This window comes from Meriones unguiculatus, chromosome 3 (assembly GCF_030254825.1).
Source record: "Meriones unguiculatus strain TT.TT164.6M chromosome 3, Bangor_MerUng_6.1, whole genome shotgun sequence".
NCBI classification, from domain to species: domain Eukaryota; kingdom Metazoa; phylum Chordata; class Mammalia; order Rodentia; family Muridae; genus Meriones; species Meriones unguiculatus.
The window spans coordinates 10406433-10424314 of record NC_083351.1 but is presented as its reverse complement, the minus strand read 5'-3'; the positions used below and the strand labels follow the sequence as shown (position 1 = coordinate 10424314).

Below are 17882 nucleotides of genomic sequence, written 5' to 3'. Positions count from 1 at the left end.
AGTTGTTCTGTTTTCTTTAGACAGGGTCTCGCAGCGTACCCGAGCCAACCACATGAGAATTCTCCCTTCCCTCACCTCAGCCCCGGAAAGCTGGGGTGACAGATGCCGACCGACCGCATCTGTTCTGGCCATCATTCTGACAGCCCCGCCTCTGTGAAATCTCAAGGCAGGTGGCCCTACGATGGAGCACAGGCTGGGGCCTACTGGAATCCTGCTGCCCCAACCGATCTGTGTGCCCCTTTGGGCCTTCCTAGTCTCAATGTTTAAAAGGGATAAAACAGTGCCCCTTCGGCAAGCACTGTTTTAAGGACGAAATGAGTTTAATACATGTAGGACTTACAGGAGTAGCATTTTACAGGGGCTAAGGGACCAGCCTCTTTACCAGGAGGGTTTTCCTCCCCAGGCTCCTCACATGACGGCCCAGATCCAGCGACCTTATCCCCGTCCCGTCCCCGAACTCTTCAGTCAGCCATCAAAAACCACACACACATAAGAATATAGAATTTTATCTCACTTTAGTTAAAAAAAATAATCGTACCACCGAATGAAGAAGTAGCTTTTTTTTTTTTCTTTTTGGGAGGGGGTCGGGAGATGGTGAGAGGGAGAACAAAAAAATAAAATAAAATGCAGAAAGCCAAAAGTAAAGGGAATTTATATTCATCTGTATAAACATATCCACTAAAGGCAAACGCAAGCCAGGGCCGCGGCTGCGGCTCGGCCCCTCCAATTCTCGTAGGTCCTAAGACCGAAAAAATAAAACCTTTGCGGTCCCACGGGGGCAGCCGGGGACTCTTGAGGCATTGTAGTAAAATAAAGAGTCATCGAGTTTCAAAAGCAGTGACACACCGAACATTGCATAACGGTGGCCTCGATGGCCTTTCACTTAGACTGGGTAACGTCACAGTTTCACGACACGGCAACGGACACACACGTACACACGCGTGAGCAAGCACAAGGAGCTATGGAGGAACGGCACGGGTTTCACTATGGCCTGTCTGGTGATGGGCTCGGGGAATCCCCATGCGTTCTCCGGGTGGGCATGACAGGCGGGTGCTGTCACCGGTGGCGAACCCAGGAAGGGATGGTGCGGAAGGGGTGCCAGCCCCGTGTCCTACTGCCAGTACACACAAACACATCAGGCACTCCCTAGGGGGTCAAGGCAGAGTGCTGAGGTCCTCTCTAGGAGGGCCAATCCCTTAGCGACCCCACCCCTCTCTCCATAGCCCCTTGGGACCCTCTGGGGGTGCGGTGTCACAGAGTGGCCTTTCTGCCCCTCCCCACAGAGCCCTATCACTCACGTCCCCATGGCATGCCTAGCAGAGTGCAGCCTGTGAGGTAGATTCGCACAGTGGCCTTCACCCCGCCCGGCTGGGCCCCATTTAGATCAGCCTCGAGTGCTAGGGCCTGGATCTCCGCACAAATACAGGAGCCCCTCTGCTTCCAGGAGAGACCGTGCCCATCTGAAAGGAACTGCCCCAGGGAGGGGGCTCTCTGTCTGCTGGTCCCTATCCAGGGAGGGGCCATCAGGCCCAGGGCAGGGCAGCCTGTATAGTTAAGGGTAGGTGGAGAGAGCAGCTGGTATACAAGGCAGGGGCGTGAATGGGCTGGAGCTGGGCTAGAGCGGGCAGCAGGGTAGCCAGAGAACAGACACAGGGATGGCCGGAGAGGATGCTGGTGGGAGGTGTCACAGCCTCAGGAACAGCAGGCGGGGACAGGGACTGGCCCAACCACCGGGGAGACTCCCGGATGAGATCCGTTCACATACGGCTTAGATTTTAGCAGTGGTCCTTGTCTCCCTCAGGTCTCCTGTACCCACCCACGCCCCCGAAAGACCGAACACGGGGCAGGGCTGGCCAGGACTTGGCCTCGGCCCTGGCTACTTGAAGGTGGACTGCAGCTCCTTAAAGGCCGCTTTGCGTTGCTTCACTTCCTCAGCCTGTTTCTTCCTTTCCTCTTGCTCGGCTTTGATCTCTTCCTCAAAGCGGCTGCACTCGTTGATGGCCTGTACCTGGGGGGTGAGGGGAAAGGTCAGGGATGTGGTCTCTGTATCAGCCCTGCCTGGGAGCTGCTTTCCCGGGAACCCTTTCTGGCCAGGGTTCTCACCAACAGCGTGAGAGCCACAGTCACCTCTCTGCCTAGGCCTGACCACAGGGCCTTCTGGGGGAGGAGCTGGGGCCCAACTGGTAAAGTGCTCACCTAGCATGAGTGACATTCTAGTTTTGAGCTGTACTTCAAAGAATTGGGTAGCGAGCTGAACACTTGTGATCCTAGTACTGGGCAGGAGTATCAGAAGTTCAAGGCCAGCCTGGGTTATATGAGACCATGTCTCCCAGAGAGAGAGGACACACACACACACAAACGGAGAGAGAGACAGAGTATTCATTGGCAGAAGCAGGGTAGGGCTCTATAGGCAACAATGATGCCCTTGACATCCTGTCCTAGGTAAGACACACAGGTCCAATGGCGAACCCTGATATCTCTACCAAAGGACAAGAGATAGGATGGGGAGCAAAGGTCTCAGCTTCACATGGGAAAGAGAAATAAGGAAAGGCGGTGATGGGGGAAGTCCTGGGTGAGCAGGACTCAAGAGCCAGTGGACGAAATGTGTCCCCTCCATCCATGTATGTGCTGACAGGGAGGAGGCTATACGTGCAGATGGTCTGAGGGCTCCTCAGCTTCCCCCAGCAGAGGGGGCAGGGTGGGGTCTCCAGGGAGCAATGCTGGCCACCTCCCTCACATCCCACAGAGCGTCAGCAGCAGCTCTCCCCTTCAGCCTCCACACAGGGACAGGAGAGACTGTGCCAGGCCACATAGCTGGGCCCTGAGGTCCTCGGCTCCTCACCTTAGCCTCGAAGAAGTTCTTGGCCCCCTTAACGCCCTCAGTGGAGACGTCGATCTCCGAAAGGCGGGCCAGCACGTGCAAGCCACTGTCTTCCTGCAGCTCCCCTGCCGCTGCCTTGCGGAAGATCAGAAGGAACTGCGAAGGGAAGGCCCGAGGGTCAGCGGGGCACACCGAGAGCAGAGTCATCCGTCTGTTCCCCCGTCCCCTTCTCCCCCGGCCACAAGCAGGCCTCAGCTCCGATTCTCCTGCACACATGCCCTGTGCTCACCCGCAGGAAGCAGCCCCTATCTTCCTAGTCGGTCACGTCAGGACCCTGAGCTGAGGCGCAAACACAGCTGCCACCCTTGGCTTCTGCCTGCCTCTCCTCCTTGCTACCCGCTGTTCCCTGACCCAAATCTGTACTGCATTGCATTCCCAAGGCCCCAGAGGGACCGCGCTCCCATTCTGCAGTATGAAGATGGCGCAGAGATGGCCAAAGGCTTAAGTCTTGGAAGGATGGGAATAGATGCTCTCTGACCCAAGTCACTGCGGTGGAACACTTGGACTTTCTTCCCTGGCCTGTCAACCCCGCACACACCCTAAGAAGGCCTTGACACCATCTCTCTCCCCTACTTCCTTTGATTTCCTGTCAGTTCTCTAAGAGCCTGGACTCCCTGGAGCACCAACCTCCCCACAGAGGCAACGCCATGTTGTTTGGGGCCTAGAACCACAGCTACTTTGCTGTGAGCCTCTGCCCCTCCTGCCATTCCCTAAAGAGGCTGGTCCAGAGCCTCTGCCTCAGAGAATAGGAAGTCACCTAGAACCATGCCTGGTGCCTTCAGCAGAACTCATCACTCCCTTTCCTCTGAGCCAAGCACTGTGTAATCTTATTTCAGGCAACCCCCTTCTAACTCCAGGTCCTCAGAGTGCCCGGCCTTTCCCACAACTCAGCTGAGCGCATAGAAATCATTTAAAACAGCTGGGTATACAAAGTGACCAAATTGTAATAAAAAAAAAACAAAAACAAAAAACAAAAAACAAAAACCCCAGCTAGGTGTAATGCCTTATACCTATAATCTCAGCACTTGGGAGGATGAGGCGGGAGGCCATCTGCCAAAAAATGCACGCTGCAGGCCTCACAGAGCTCTCAGTTATTCTCATGGTCATTAAGTCACTCAAAGATGCAGATGAGGCTGGCTGGAAAGCAGCCTGGGGATGGACTCACCTCCCGGAAGCTGAGTTTGCTGTCAAAATCCTCATCCACCTCATTGATCATGCTCTTCAGGCCCAGGTGAGTCTGGGGGGCGCCCAGTTTCTCCATCATGAGTTTCAGTTCCATCAGGTCGATGAAGCCATCCCTGCCGGCATCATACCTGCAGACGCAGAGAGGCGTAGGGATGTCTTGACGTACCTCACATCTGACTATACAGAGAAGCCACGAGCCTGGGTTAGCGGAAGTGCTCAGTGTCTTCCCACGGGAGCCGAGAGGGACCTCACCACGTGGTCTGGCTAGCTCTGGCCCAAGCCCGAGGCCTGGGGGAGGAAACCACAGCCTCCTGTACGGAGTGTGGCATGAACAAGCAGGAGAGCTCACAGCACGGCTGTGGGTCCAGCCGTCTCCTGTCCAGGCACTGGAGGGACGCCCTAGCCTCACGTTGGCCTGATCTGTGGGCTCCAGTTAGGTGGCAGAGCCTTGTGGGCTGGGGCTGGGACCCTCTTCCCTGTGGGGGCTGCCCTGTGCACTGGGGATGTTCACGGAAGTAGCTCTCCTGGGCTGTGACAGCCAAATATCTCCCAAAGCACTGCCAACTGTCATGCCCGTGTGTGCGCATGTGTGTATGTACGTGTGCGCACGTGCATGTGAGAGCACACACATGTAAAATCATTCCCGGTGGTCAGAGGATAGCATGGATGTGGAAGATGGTGCCAGTATTTACTCCTTTTGAGACAGTCTCACTACGAAGCTCCAGTTGTCACTGTGTAGCCCAGGTTGGCCACACACTCAGCAATCCTCCCTCCTCTGCCTCCACATGTTGGGACTGTAGGTGTGCCTCATTACACCCCATTGTTTATTTCTGTGCTGCACGTTCCCTCAGCACTCAGCCACACCCCGTGACATGGGAACAGTGGCTGCCTTCACCCGGCGCCCTCCACCCGGGCTCTCACCTCCTGCTCCAGCTTGTGATGCCCAGGCTCTAGGAGAGAGAGAGTAAAAAGCTCCTAACAAGTGCGTAGAGTGTTGAATAAATGACCTAGGATGAATCCTGAGGATCTCAGCAGCCTCTCTGGAGCACTGCCTCCGGGAGGGAGGAAGGGAGGCAGGGGCATGTCACCCAGGGGCTGTGGACCTGGGTGTGTTCAGGGAACAGGCTGTTCTGGAAGCCTGCAGGGAGGAGTAGCAGGGGTGCTGGGTGGCCTGGCTCGGAACCAGCTGATAACCAGGCCTCTGTGTCCGCCCTTCCCTTTTTCCTCTGCCACCAACAGCCTGGTCCTCGTGTCTCTTTCCTACGGTCACACTCCTTGTGCTGTGAGTGGCCAGGGGTGGCCTCCAGCCCCTCTCCTGGTGAAGCGCTACCCACCCCTGAAGCAATGCCTTTGCTTGCAAGGTCTACCAGGTCTTCTTATCAAGGTGACAGATGCCTGCTCTGACTGCTGGGATTCGAGCCTGGGGGAGTGGGGGCTGAGGGTGACACACAGGCTTCCCTGCCTAAGGAAGTCTTGTGTGGTACCTAAGGCCTTCAGATGGGTAGGTGACAAGTTGGACACAAAGGTGCTCAATTACAGACACCGGGTGCCCCTTCCTGCTTAGCTCGGGGCCCCTTTGCCCCTCTCCAGTTTCACACAGCTTTACCCAACTTTAGGCACCTATCAGTCCCCAGGAACTGAAAACTGTCTTTGATTTAATATGCTTAATAACCAAAAAGGCTCAGAGAGGCTAACTGACCTGCCCAAGGTCACACATCAGTAAGGAAGGAGCTGGGCTAATATCCCAAGTCCATCGGGCTGATGAACTTATAAATCTCTTCGTCTGTGCCCGGCCTCCTTCTGCGTCCTGTGGCCACCTGCAGAACGGTTTCTGTAGGGAGCGCCAAAGCGAGCATTTGTGTGAGGAGTAAAAATAGTTCATGCATGAGTGAGTCAGGCCTTGGAAGTAATGAAGCACAGCAAAGATGGGACTTGGCACTGTGTCCCCTACAGAGCAGGGGGGCTGGGTGGGGACAGGCAGGCTAGTGAGCCCTGAGGGCAGAGGGACAGGGGTGGAGCAAGTGTGAGAGGATGTGGTGGGAAGCCAGGCAGGCAGGCAGGCAGGCGGGCAAGAGCTGTCATAGCCCAGCCTCCGTCTGCAGCAGGAAGGGCCCACAGGCGGCTGGGCACTCCTGTCACGGAAGAATGTCTACAGGTGATGAAGTGCTGGGTACCCGCTGTTAGCCTTTGCCGACAGGAATGTCTGCTGAGGGGCTTGCCTTTCCCATGGCAGGGCACAAGGACACCTCTCCTCCTGTCCCTTGGGATCACAACCTCCTCTGCTTTCTGCACTTGGACTCCAACAGAGATCAGAGATGGCACGTCATAGCTCTCACGTCAGACTGCCTGGGCATCTCCTCGGCACAGTGCGGGGTGTGGGGCCTTTAAGGAACACCTGGTAACATCTGGACACATGTTTGGTTGTCTTAACTGGGGGTCATGGGTCGTGGGTGCTACAGACACCAAGGAAGCTGCCTACAGTACCCAGTATAGTGCCCTACAAGGAGAACGGGCTGGTCTCTTTTCCGAGGTTATGTTAAAACACCCCGGTACAAAGAAGCTCGGAGAGAAAGGGTTCTTTTAGCTTCCAGTTCCAGGTTACAGCCACTTGCGTCCTACCCACACAGTGGTGAGCGAACTGATCCAGTGTCTGCTATGGCTCAGCTCACTCTCCCTACCTGTCCTACTTGGCTCAACTTGACACAGCCGAGAGTCATCTGAGAAGGGAATCTCAATTAAGGGTTTGCCCAGATCAGATTGGCTGGCAGGTCTGTCTGTGGGGGATTACCTTGACAGTTAATCAGTGTAAGAGGGCCTAGCCCACCATGGGTGGCACCGTTCCCTGGGCTGGTGGTCCTGGGCTGTGTAGGGAAGCTAGCTGCACATCCGACAGGCGGCATTTATCTGCCGTTTCTGCTTCAAGTTCCTCTTTGAGTTCCTGTCCTGACTTCTCCAAAGTGTGAGCCAAATAAGTCCTTTTCTCCCCAGATTGCTTCGGGGTGCTTTGTCACAGCACGGGAAGGAAACCAGAATAAGACTCTTACAGAACTGAAAACCCAAACCCAGGGAGGGAATGGTGCGGCCCACTCTTAGGCTGGGGCTTTCCGTATCAATTAGCATAATATAATCCCCCACAGACACACCCACAGGCCAACCTGATCTAGACAGTCCCTCACTGAGATTCCATTTCCAGGGATTCTAAACCATGCCAAGTCAAACCAACCATCACAGGTCCAATATAGCCAGCACTAGAGTGTGGCTGAGAAACCCAGATGTCACGGTGCCTCCTAGTTAGTGGAGACGGCCTCAGAGAAGCCAAGCCACACAGAAAGTCCACACAGTAAGTAGCTGGCTCTGCACGGCCGCTATCACTACTCTGATGAGATCTAGTTATCTTGCCAAGGAACCGCTGTGTGCCAGCCACTTTATTTTTATGTGCTCAGCAATCACAGCAGGTCCGGATTGGGGTGGAGGACCAGTGAGGAGGGTTCCGGCCTGGATTCAGACCCCAGCTGGATCCGCATTCCAGGGTCTGTGTGTCCGTCAAAGCCAGGATAACTCAGTCTAAAGGAAGCGCACAACAAGTCCAAGCCTGGACGTCAGGTTGGTCTGTGGATTCCCTTTGGTCTGGAAGCTTCAGGCTGGGCCAGGCCCCACCTCAAACCGCAGCCTACATCCATCAAAGGTCAATCAATTACTAGGGCTGGGCTCCAACCCGGGCAGACTCCAGTCCCCAGGGGGACAATGCAGGGGCTGGCTACAGTTCCAAAAAAATATCAATCACCGAGCCAGGTGACACAGAGCCAAAGGAAGCCTGGTGCAGGGTGGAGGAGGTGACCATTTCCCAAAGGCCCTAACGATGTACATCCGTGGCCAGGTTGCAGGGCTAACCTGACAGGCTCAACTATACACCCACTTTGAATCAAAACCCCAATTCTGCCTCAGTTGGCTGGGTAGGCCGGCCGGTCACCTGACGGTCACCATTTCCACCATGCAGATCAAAGGACTCACTCTGGAGGTGAGGCAATTGTGAGATGATTCAAGTTGACTCTAACACAGGGCCAGACCCACACAGGTGCTAACTACACGCTAATTATGACAATAATAACCAAATGTTATTGTCTGCTTTTAAAGATATTAAAAGTTAACTGCAATTAAAGATATAAGGTGGCCAGCACACAGTGGGTGCTTAAAACCTGTCAGTGTCGTTAGGATCACGCAGCAGATACGAGAGGGAGCATTTCACACCCTTACTATGAAAATGGCAGTGACAGCAGGATAATAAAAGCCACATAGAGCCCTGAAGCATGGCTGCTCAATCATGAGGGCCATGTTTGATTCTCAGCACCCAGGCCAGCCAGCTCCCAACCGCCTGTAACTCCAGCGCCACAGGATCTGTTGCCCTCTTCTGGCCTTTGCAGGTACTGCATTGCATAATGCCTATTTTATTTTTTTCCAGGAGCACACACATACACAGAGCACTAAAATTAAAAAAGAAAGAAAAAGAAAAAGCCCTAAAACCAAACCAAAACAAAAGAACACCACTGTGCTGGCGCTGGGTGTGATGATACGTGTCGATAATCTCAGCACTTGGAAGACAGAAGCGGGAGGACTGCAGTGGTCAGCTAGGTTTACATAAGGGCGTTCAAGGCCAGATAGAGCTGTCCTAAAAACAAAGAAACAAACCCTGGCTTTTCCAAGGGCTCTAGGCTTTATGGCACAGGGCTGGGAAGAGGGGCTTATGGCAGAGTGACCTGAGGGGATGGGGTGTCAGTCTGCATTGATGACCAAGGGGTTCCCCCGGCACTTCCCTCCTCTGGAACTTACTTACCCCCTACTATGCCTGACTTAAAGATCTAGCACCTTAGGGGTCTGGCTAAGCTGAAGGAGAGGGGGGCCTCAGAGGACACAGCTCTGGGTCTCCCTGCGTTCCTTCTTGTAAGTGAGGGAGGGGACAGGGGGGGACAACTGTGCCATGCCTCCGAGCAGGCGAGCAGCCGTGGAGAGAATGGCGTTCCCCCGAGGCTGCACATGGCACCTTGGCTGGGGTGGGGGGGTCCTCTTATCCTGCTGCCCTCCTAAGCTGAAACTGAGGCTTCTCAGGGCTCATCCACACAGCCTGGCCCGCAAGTTTATGGGGGAAAACTGGGGTGCACAGCGGGGAGTGATAAACCCAGGGTCACACCACAGGCAGGATGCTACTGGCTGGATTCTTCGCATCTCTCTGCCTCCCTCTTCCTCCTGGGCCATTGGTACCCTACGTTTTCAAGCATGTAGGTGGGGTGGGGGAGGCTGGGCCCAGTGTTCCACTTGGGGTTGGCCCTACGTTTTCAAGCATGTAGGTGGGGTGGGGGAGGCTGGGCCCAGTGTTCCACTTGGGGTTGGCCCAGGAATGCCAACCAGAAATGTCACCCAGCTCTGTGAACAAAACTCCCAGGCTCCAGAGCCCAGCACCTTTCCCAAGCACTGGAGAGAGGCTGCTGTGGGCCTGGCACCTGGCCCACATTCCTGCCTGCCTCCCCTTGCATGGTTCTTACCAGGGGAGGGCTCAGCAGCAGCTGCTGCCCTGCAAGTGACAAAAATCCCTCCCATCACCCTCCCTACAGCTGCCAGCAGGCAGACCCTGTCTTTAGGACTGAATGTGGTCCTATAAAGCTGCTCTCCCTATCTCCCTCCCCTCCCCCGGTCCTGATAATCCAGAGTCACAAGGGTGGGCAGTGCCTGGATCTGACAACACACAGTGTGGATGCCTGGCCTGTACCCAGGCAGGCAGCTTTCACAAGGTTATCTTTAGTGGGGACTGATGAATGAATACCTTACCAAAGGCTGGGGAGTGGGCCAATTGTTCTTTGTTAGATTCTCTCAGTACAGGAATCCCTTTTCGACAGACAAGGAGACTGAGACAGAAAGGAAATCCCTTGGCCAAGGTCAGTGCTGACATGGGCGCAGCTAGGGTCTAATTGCGATAGCCACACTCTCTGTCTCCTGCTGCCTCCAGACCAGGGTTGGAAAGGATAGTGGAGGTCACGTCAGCCCGCCCTCCGTAAGGGCCAAACTCCCAGTGCAGTTTTCCCACCCGGTGTCTCTAAGGCTCACTGGTCCCTAAGGTGGATCCCTTTGGCTTTGGCAACCCCAGCCCCATCCCTGCTGTGCTGGCTGAAGGGAGCCCAGTATCCCGGCTGTTGCCCCAGCAAAGGGAAGGGACACAGGGAAGTACAGTCTGTCCCTTCTAGTGCCCAGCCCAGGCCTGTGCTGCTGGCACCAAGGGGCCACACAGGAGGACAGACTGCTGAAGGGTGCGGGGCTCAGGGGGCCCCGTCTGTGTGCTGTGTTATGTTATTATCACCAACATCACCACGCATCAGGTCCTTCAAACTCTTCAAACTTATTCCGTTACGGTCATCATGTGGCTGTTTGTTGGGGCCTCCCGTGTGCAGGAGAGGTCTCGGTGGCCTCCTGAACCTGAGCCTCTGTACCCTGAGAAATGGGAAGGCACCGTGGAGGAGTGTCAGTGACTTCCAATCCTGCTGGCTGTTCTGGCCAGCCTGGGCCTGCTTGCCTGTCTCCATGGAAAGTGCCCGTGGGTCCCAGTAATGACAGCGCATCAGGGCCAGCAGGGCACGCCCCCACCCCCACTGCCTGACTCATGGGAAAAGCCAGGCACTCGTCACTCCTCCTCTGAGCACAATCTGACCTATGATGGTCCGTCTTAAGTCAGGGTTTTGGGAAGGAGCAATGTGCAATGCTCATGGTCCCCCTCCCCAGTTTTCTAGAGAACCCGAGGGTCCAATGAGAGCCCCCAAACTGCCGGGGGGCTGTCGAGGCTCAGGGTTGTCTTAATCTCAAGTTTGACACCACCCACAGGCTGAGCCAAGGTGGCAGTGTGGGAGAGCCCTGACACTGCTCTATTTCCGCCCACCCTTAGTAATCACTCATGATAGTATTATAGACTGGTACTGGGTGTCTAGTGTAACCCAGGGAGTGTTAGCTACTTCCTCTTGACTCCATTCATCTCACTCCTAAACTGACAGACTAAATGGCCTGCCGACAGTTGTCACCGTTAGAGAAGTGGCAGCGGAGTATAGACGGGCCCATACTTTCTCCTTCGTCGTCTCTCTCTCTCAGTGGTACAGGGGATTAACTCCAGTGCCTCATGCAGACTGAGGTCTCACCAAGTTGCCCAGGTCGGTCTCGAACTAACTTTGCAGCACAGGCTGGCCTTGAATTTTTCTATCCCCTCTGCCTCTGCCATCTGAGCAGCTGGCTGACAGGCCACCAGACTTGGGGGGAGCACTTGCATGCAGGGCAGACTTGTAGAGGTGCAGAGTCTGATATAAGAGCCTGAGGGCACAAGAGATGCTGAAGACCTATGGGCCACGTGAGGGGGGGAGCCAGCCAAGTACAGAGTCAGACCCGAGACTGCCTCTGCTTTTCACCAGCTCTGGGACGTTAATCTGAGGTGCAGTCTCCCTACCTGGGAAATGGCCATGGGAATCCTGCGGATGCTAAGGGAGTATCAGGAAGGGAGCCAGCAGGGCTGCAGAGATGGCTCTGTGGCTAAGAGCAGTGGTCGCTCTTGCAGAGAGAGGGCACGGGTCCTATTCCCATCACCATATGTCTATAACTCCAGTTCCAGGGGATCCAATGTGCAGGCCACATGCAGGCAAAACCCCATATATATATAAAATGACAAACAATAATAAAATAATAATAATTAGTAGTAGTACACAAAGAGGAGGAGAGCTGGGGTCCTGGCACCTAGAGTGTCAGCGGTGGCCCCATTCATCAGCCAAATGGCTGAGTCCTTGCCACACAGCACTGCCGGGCTGGGCCCGGCAGCCACACCTGCCTGGCTCCGCAGCCCCCTGTTCCTGAAAAGTGGAACAAAGTCCCTCAAGAAGGCTGCAAAGTGACTAACTGCTCAGCCTAGGCTGGCCCTGCTTTAGGGCCTCTGACAGTACTGGTGACCCTTGAGCCTGAACTCTTCCCGCTAAAGCCACGCCTGGACCTCAGGCAAAGGCAAAGGGTGTGAAGGAGAAGCGTAAACCCGAGAATCACAAAGTCCCCAGGAGGAGGGGGGGAGGTGACTCAGATGCAGAGGGGAAGTGGGTGGAAAAGAAGAAGGGGCCCATTGTTGGGAATCTCCCCTCCCTGGGGTGTGAGGCACCCCAGCCCTCACCAAGCTAGGCTCGGCTTCTACAAACAAGGACCAGACCTTCACCCCCCAGCCTCCTGGATCTAATCATGCAAGCAGCACTCAGGACGGCCAAGTGACTTAACCTCTTCCAGCCCTGAGGACTAAAGTACCACAGGTGAGTTCCCCTGGGACTCTCTCTAGTAAGGACAGGGCCCAGGGACATCTTAAGCTCCACCCACAGGCAGCTGTGGGGCCCTGAGGCTGCAGTCTTTCCTCACGGTAGAAATACAGAAGGCTTCCTTCCATCACTGGCTCTGTGGGCCCACAGGAGACCTCCCAAAGGTCTCTGTGGGATCTACAAGGCCTTTGGCTGGAATTCGCATACACAAAAAGTTAGATAGCTGTTGGGTGACAGGCAACAACCTTGTTTTCTAAGATGTCCATGACCTTAACAGTCCCCAGGCTGCTCCTGGGACAGTTCTGTTTTTCCAGTGAGGTCCTATGGGCCCAGGAGAAAAAGAGACTCAAAAACTGAAGACCCCGCCCAGAGAGACCCAGCTGGGTGGCAAGGGCCTGTGTCCCAGTTCTGTGTCACTCCAAAGGCTGCTGCTTGTGTTTCCCCTTTCTTCTGCCAACTGCCTTCCACGTAATTAAGTGATAATGAATTCATTTCTCTATTTTTGTTATTTATCAAAGCAATATGTGGCTGTCAATCAGAGCGGCTGTTGGGCAAGAGGAAAGTAGCTATGGGGTTGAATCCCTGTCATTCTTGCCCAGAGCAGAGGACTGTTGCCAGACTAACAGCCTGGCAGCTCTGTTGGGGGGAAGCGGAGGCAGCCAGAGGCTCATTCTGAGCTACTTCAGTGTCAGCACTGATGACCGCCACCAGGGCCAGGGCATATGCTGAACTTGGGACGATGATGAGAATAACTTAGTAAGTACTGATTCTATGCCAAGTACTAAGGTTAAGCACCTGAAAGCACCACCAGGAGAAAAGAGGCTCAGAAAGGGTTAAGCAATGTGCTCTAGGTCCAAAAGGACCACAGCCACCTAGGGCAGCAGACTGTCAACCAGGAAGGGAAGACAGAGAAGGGCAGGTGGCCCCAGGAGCTTGTGGCGAAAAGGAAAGAGAAGCTAGCCGGCCTGATGCAAGGGGTCATGAGACCCAAAGTGGGTGGGGAGGAGGCTGGGCAGAGGCTTAGAGCCAGTGTCGGGCCAGGCAGGACAAGGGACTAGGGCACCTTCCTCAGATTCCACAGCAGATCCACAATTACATGGCCGCCTACCTTCCAGGCAGGTATTGGCTTACAGAACCTTCCAGAGCTCTTCCGGGGCGGTGGTCCGCCCAGGGGCAGCCATCCCTGAAATTCTGTGTGTCTGTCCCATGACTTTTTGCCTTGGAAGGTTCTAGAAACAACTCTGCTGGATGAGCAGAGAGAGGGAGGAGGCTGTGGTGTGTGAGAGAGCACGGACATAGCCTGACGCTACCGGGAGGAGGGGGTGCAGGCTCTCAAATGTAGGGCCTCTATGCCCCAGAGCAGGCGAAACCCAGCAAGTGCCACTCCCAGGCCCTACTTTCAGAAAAATCCACGATCCTGAGCAGGTCACTTCTCCCTTCTGGGTCTCAGTTTTCCTATCTGGAAAATGGGGAGAGGGGCTGGAGTCGGCTGGCAGAGCCAGCTGTTTCCTCCCATTCTCCCTCCTACCGCTGTCCTCAGGCGGCTTCTGCTCGTCCACGCTGAATGGGCGGATTGGAGGACTGCACAGTAGCTCTGAAGAACATATGTGCTCAAGATCCCTTAGAAATAAGGCCAGAACATAAGTGCCCCCGGGAGTCATCACACACAGCTGTTCTAGCACAGGGGTAGACTGAGGTCTGGTGCTGACAAGCAGATGGGGGGAAAGCCCAGCCTACTTGCTGTGGCTGCCAAGGAAAAGCCGGCTCCACTTTCCAGGGGCACTGACCAGCTCCTCTCCACCCTGCCCCTGCTCACAACAGAGCCTTGGCTGGGATCGGGGACCTGCTGGGCCCCAGGAGGCAGCAGCCACTTGCACAGTGGAAGCAGAATACGCATCTTGTGCTCTGAGAGGCCGTTTGTGGCTGTTCCCAGCCGTGACTCGGCTGGGCTGGGCTCCCGGGGCACAGTGAGGCCTTGTTTCCCTGAATACAACATCAGCAGCTTTGTGCCCCGGCCAGGGACCCTGGCGAGTGGCACTTCCTTTCCTTGAGGTCCAGCTTTCTGGGCCCTTCCTGCCCTGCCACCCCTCCCAACACCCCCAGCAGACAGTGTTAGTGCCAAGAGGTAGCTCTGAGGAGCTCGGCACCCTCTAATCTCCGCAAAAAGCACCTCCCCATTAAACTGGTTCCCCCCCAAATCAAAGCAGTCTCTCCCTAGCTTGCTCTTTGGGGGTATCTGGGTTCCCCCAAACACCACCATGGTTTGAGGGAGAAGAATACTACAGAACATAAGAGATGGGCGACTTGAGGAGAAAGGTAAAACGGGCTGGTGGTAGATGCAGGGGGGAAGGAAGGTCAGCCGCACACACCACACATGGAGAGGGGTGCTGGGATGTGTTTCAAGACACTGCCACCAGGTATCTGTGAGAGAAAGCTCTGAAGGGAAGACAGCGGCTTTTGGAGCCACCGGTCTGAGCTGGAATCCCATTGCTATCATTCTGTAGCTATAAAGTCTTCCCAAGTAGTAACTTTATTTGTCTGTGGCTGGACTCCCTCTGCACAAGGGTGATGAAACCATCCCAGGCTGCGGGGCTGGCAGGAGGCAGGTATGAGTGATACGGCCTCATGCCCTATCGCTGCAGGGATCTATGACACATCTGAATACCCTCTGGATCATCCCACAGGGCAGCGCTGGCTGGAAGTCACAGCCGCCCTAAGTTTCAAAAGCAAGGAATGTGGATTCCTGCACTCCTGGCCTGGTCAGTCAGTGGAGACTGAAGCCAGAGGGTGAATTATCGCAACATCATGGAGTTAGCAACAGCATGGGGTTACCAATCCCCCCTTCCCCTATGTGGGGGTGGAGGAAAGTGGGAAGAGCCTCTCTGAGCCCTGGATGGAGGAAGTGAGCCCTCCCTGGGCTTCCTGGTTGGTGCCTGGGCACTGTCAGCTGGGTGTGGGCTCTCAACCCTTTCTTTACCTGCCAACTGTTTTTCGATTTGGGATTCCCTGTGTGCCCCACCCAAAACTCAGCCTCAGTAGGTTCTGCGCCATCTGGAATGCACTCCAGCCTAGCGTCCCCGCAGGACTGTTTCCTTTTCAAGAACCATGGGTGAAGTGATAGGAAGTAGGGGTGACTGTCCTAGAGAGGAGCACTTGCACCATCCCTACCCCCATGGGTGCTCTGTCTCCTCCTCCATATTGCTTGTGGAATGGCTGGGCCCACAGGTCTAGGGGACATCCTAACCAGGAAAGAGTACAGCTTGGAATCATAGGAACTAAAGGGGTTCCCAGGCAGGGCACACCTCAAGGGGGCCTCTTTCTGCCCGGAAAGAGTGCAGGCTCCGGGACTGTGGCTGGAACAAGGCTGCTTTCTTACAGAAGGCAGGAGTCCCCACCGCACAGTTGCTGAGTGAAGGGGTGGGGTGTGGGTCCCACGGAGGTGGGGGCACAGTGTTCAGAAGAGGGCTAAGCTCCGAGGGAACTCTGCCCCATGATGGCCCTGATGACAGCGGGGAGTTTCATGTCTGTAGACTGGGGGACCAGGACAGAGGAGCCCTTCTCTAGCAAGACCACACAATATTACGGACATGGGACGTGGCCAACAGGGTGGGTGGGAGGAGTGGAAAGGGCTGAAGAGTTTTCGCCCACAGAAAGTAAACACTGAATAACTGGTGTGTGTGTGTGTGTGTGTGGGGTTTCCAACCTAGAACTGAAGGGATCAGAGCTAAGCAGAAGAAATTAAAGGACCCTAGTAAAAGGCGTATGTCTGGCGTGGGTGCCGGGAATGTCCCCCGCCCCTTGAGACTGCAGTAGAGGTAGGGAAGTCCAGCAGCTGGGCTGGGAGAGGACAGGAAGCCACCGGCCTTTTCTCGGTGTGTGTGTGTGTGGGGGGGTGTAGGCTGGTAGGTAACATTAACAGCGTTGGGGGGGGGGGTTGGTACCCTGTGTGGTGGTGGGTACTCACTGAGGACCTGCGATTATCTGGAAGGAACCTCGGGTGCCCCCAACCCGTGTGGGGTATCCCGAGGGCAGCAACAGCAGGAGGAGGGGCCGGTCACGTGCTAGGACCAGGAAAGGGGGTCCCCAGATCCACTTGCGCGCTGGGGGTGGTGGGTCTGCAAGCCTCGTGGCCCTCTGGAAGGGGCAGCAGAGTTCCCTGCCCTGGTGAGTCGGCGTCCTGGAGGAGCCTGGCTGAGGATAGTGGGGGTTCAGGCCCGAGGCCAGGTCTAGGGTGCTGAGGAAACGGGCGCGAGGGGCACTCACTGTTTGAACATCTTCTCCATGTCTTTGATCTGCTTCCTGGAGAACTCCTTGAACTCGGTGTAAGGGTTGAAGACGCGGCGGCTGGGCGACTGCGGCTCGCCGATGCCCTGGTTGAGGTCCGCGCGCCGCAGCAGCTTGGCGCTCAGCTCGTCGTCCGCGCTGCCCAACGCCTGGGCAGTCTCGTCGGGAGCCCCGGCTGCCGCTGCCGCCGCCGCCGCCCCGTTGAGCCCCGGCTGGTCAGTCGCCTCGCCGCCTTCGCCCTCCATCTGCAGCCTCCGGCTCAGTTTGCTGGCCAGCTCGTCCGTGGCCATGGTGGCCCGCGCGCCGTTGCCTCGGCCGGGCCCCTGCTCCGCGCCGCGCACCCGGCCGCGCTCTTCCTCTTCCTGACACTCCCCACCGCCAGGCACCGCCCCGAAGGTGGGACTTAGGGAGCCGCCCGCCCCCGGGCCCCGCTGCCGCCGCCCGCGCCGCCCGCCGGTCCCTCTCGGTCCCTCTCGGTCCCCGGGGAAGCGGTCAAGCGCATCCTGAGCCCTATCTCTTCATCATCACCCCTGCTCCACCCTCCCCAGTGAAAAACCGTCAACATCCCTCTGATGATCTCTTGGGGACGGGGGACGACTGCTGAGTCCTGGGAGCCCTCTGGAAGGCTGGGGAGGGGGGTGTTTCAGCCCTAAGGAAGGGAAGAGGGTCCTCTTGCTGGAGGTGGTTGTGTGTTCAGGGACTGGAGAGGGGCGCGGCCCCCAACCCCTTCACTGCAAGGGGTTTGTGTCTCTGACACCCTGTCGGTTGCCATGGAGACCACTGGTAGTGAAACACCGGGTGTTCTTGGTAAGGTTGCAGGAGCCTGAAGAAGGTGGACCGTGGCGCCGGAGTCCAGTTGAGATTGCCCCCAGGGCCATAGTGGCAGGCATCTTTCAAGCGTGGGGCAGCGGCTGAGAGGGAGATGGCACCCTACCCTAGTCCTCAAAGGTCCCCCCCAAAATTGGGAAAGGGGCAGGGGCTTGTCTTGTTATGCAATGATTCAGCACAATAGCTGTTTGGTCTGCCTGGTGCCTGGAATGCCCCACCTTAGAGGGATTTCAGGGAGATCTTGATGTTGCCTCTTTGAAGGGGGATCCCAGAGGAGCGACCTCCTCCCCAAAGGCTCAGGAATCGGGGGCTGGAAATGGGGAGTTCAGAGAAGATTTGTCTCTGTCGTCTAGTCTACCACTTCAAAAACCCCTAAGCTGGGCTGGGGA

General features: G+C 56.0%; 1 protein-coding gene across 1 annotated transcript; it reads right to left on the bottom strand.

The window, feature by feature from the left end:
- Window positions 1-498: 498 nt before the first annotated feature.
- Efhd2 (EF-hand domain family member D2) lies at window positions 499-17048 on the bottom strand. Its single transcript, XM_021630936.2, has 4 exons — window positions 16645-17048; window positions 4047-4194; window positions 2843-2977; window positions 499-2008 (listed from the first exon to the last, which is right to left on the bottom strand). The coding sequence occupies exons 1-4, from the start codon at window positions 16953-16955 to the stop codon at window positions 1877-1879; spliced, it is 726 nt and encodes a 241-aa protein (XP_021486611.1). The 5' UTR covers window positions 16956-17048; the 3' UTR covers window positions 499-1876.
- Window positions 17049-17882: the final 834 nt, after the last annotated feature.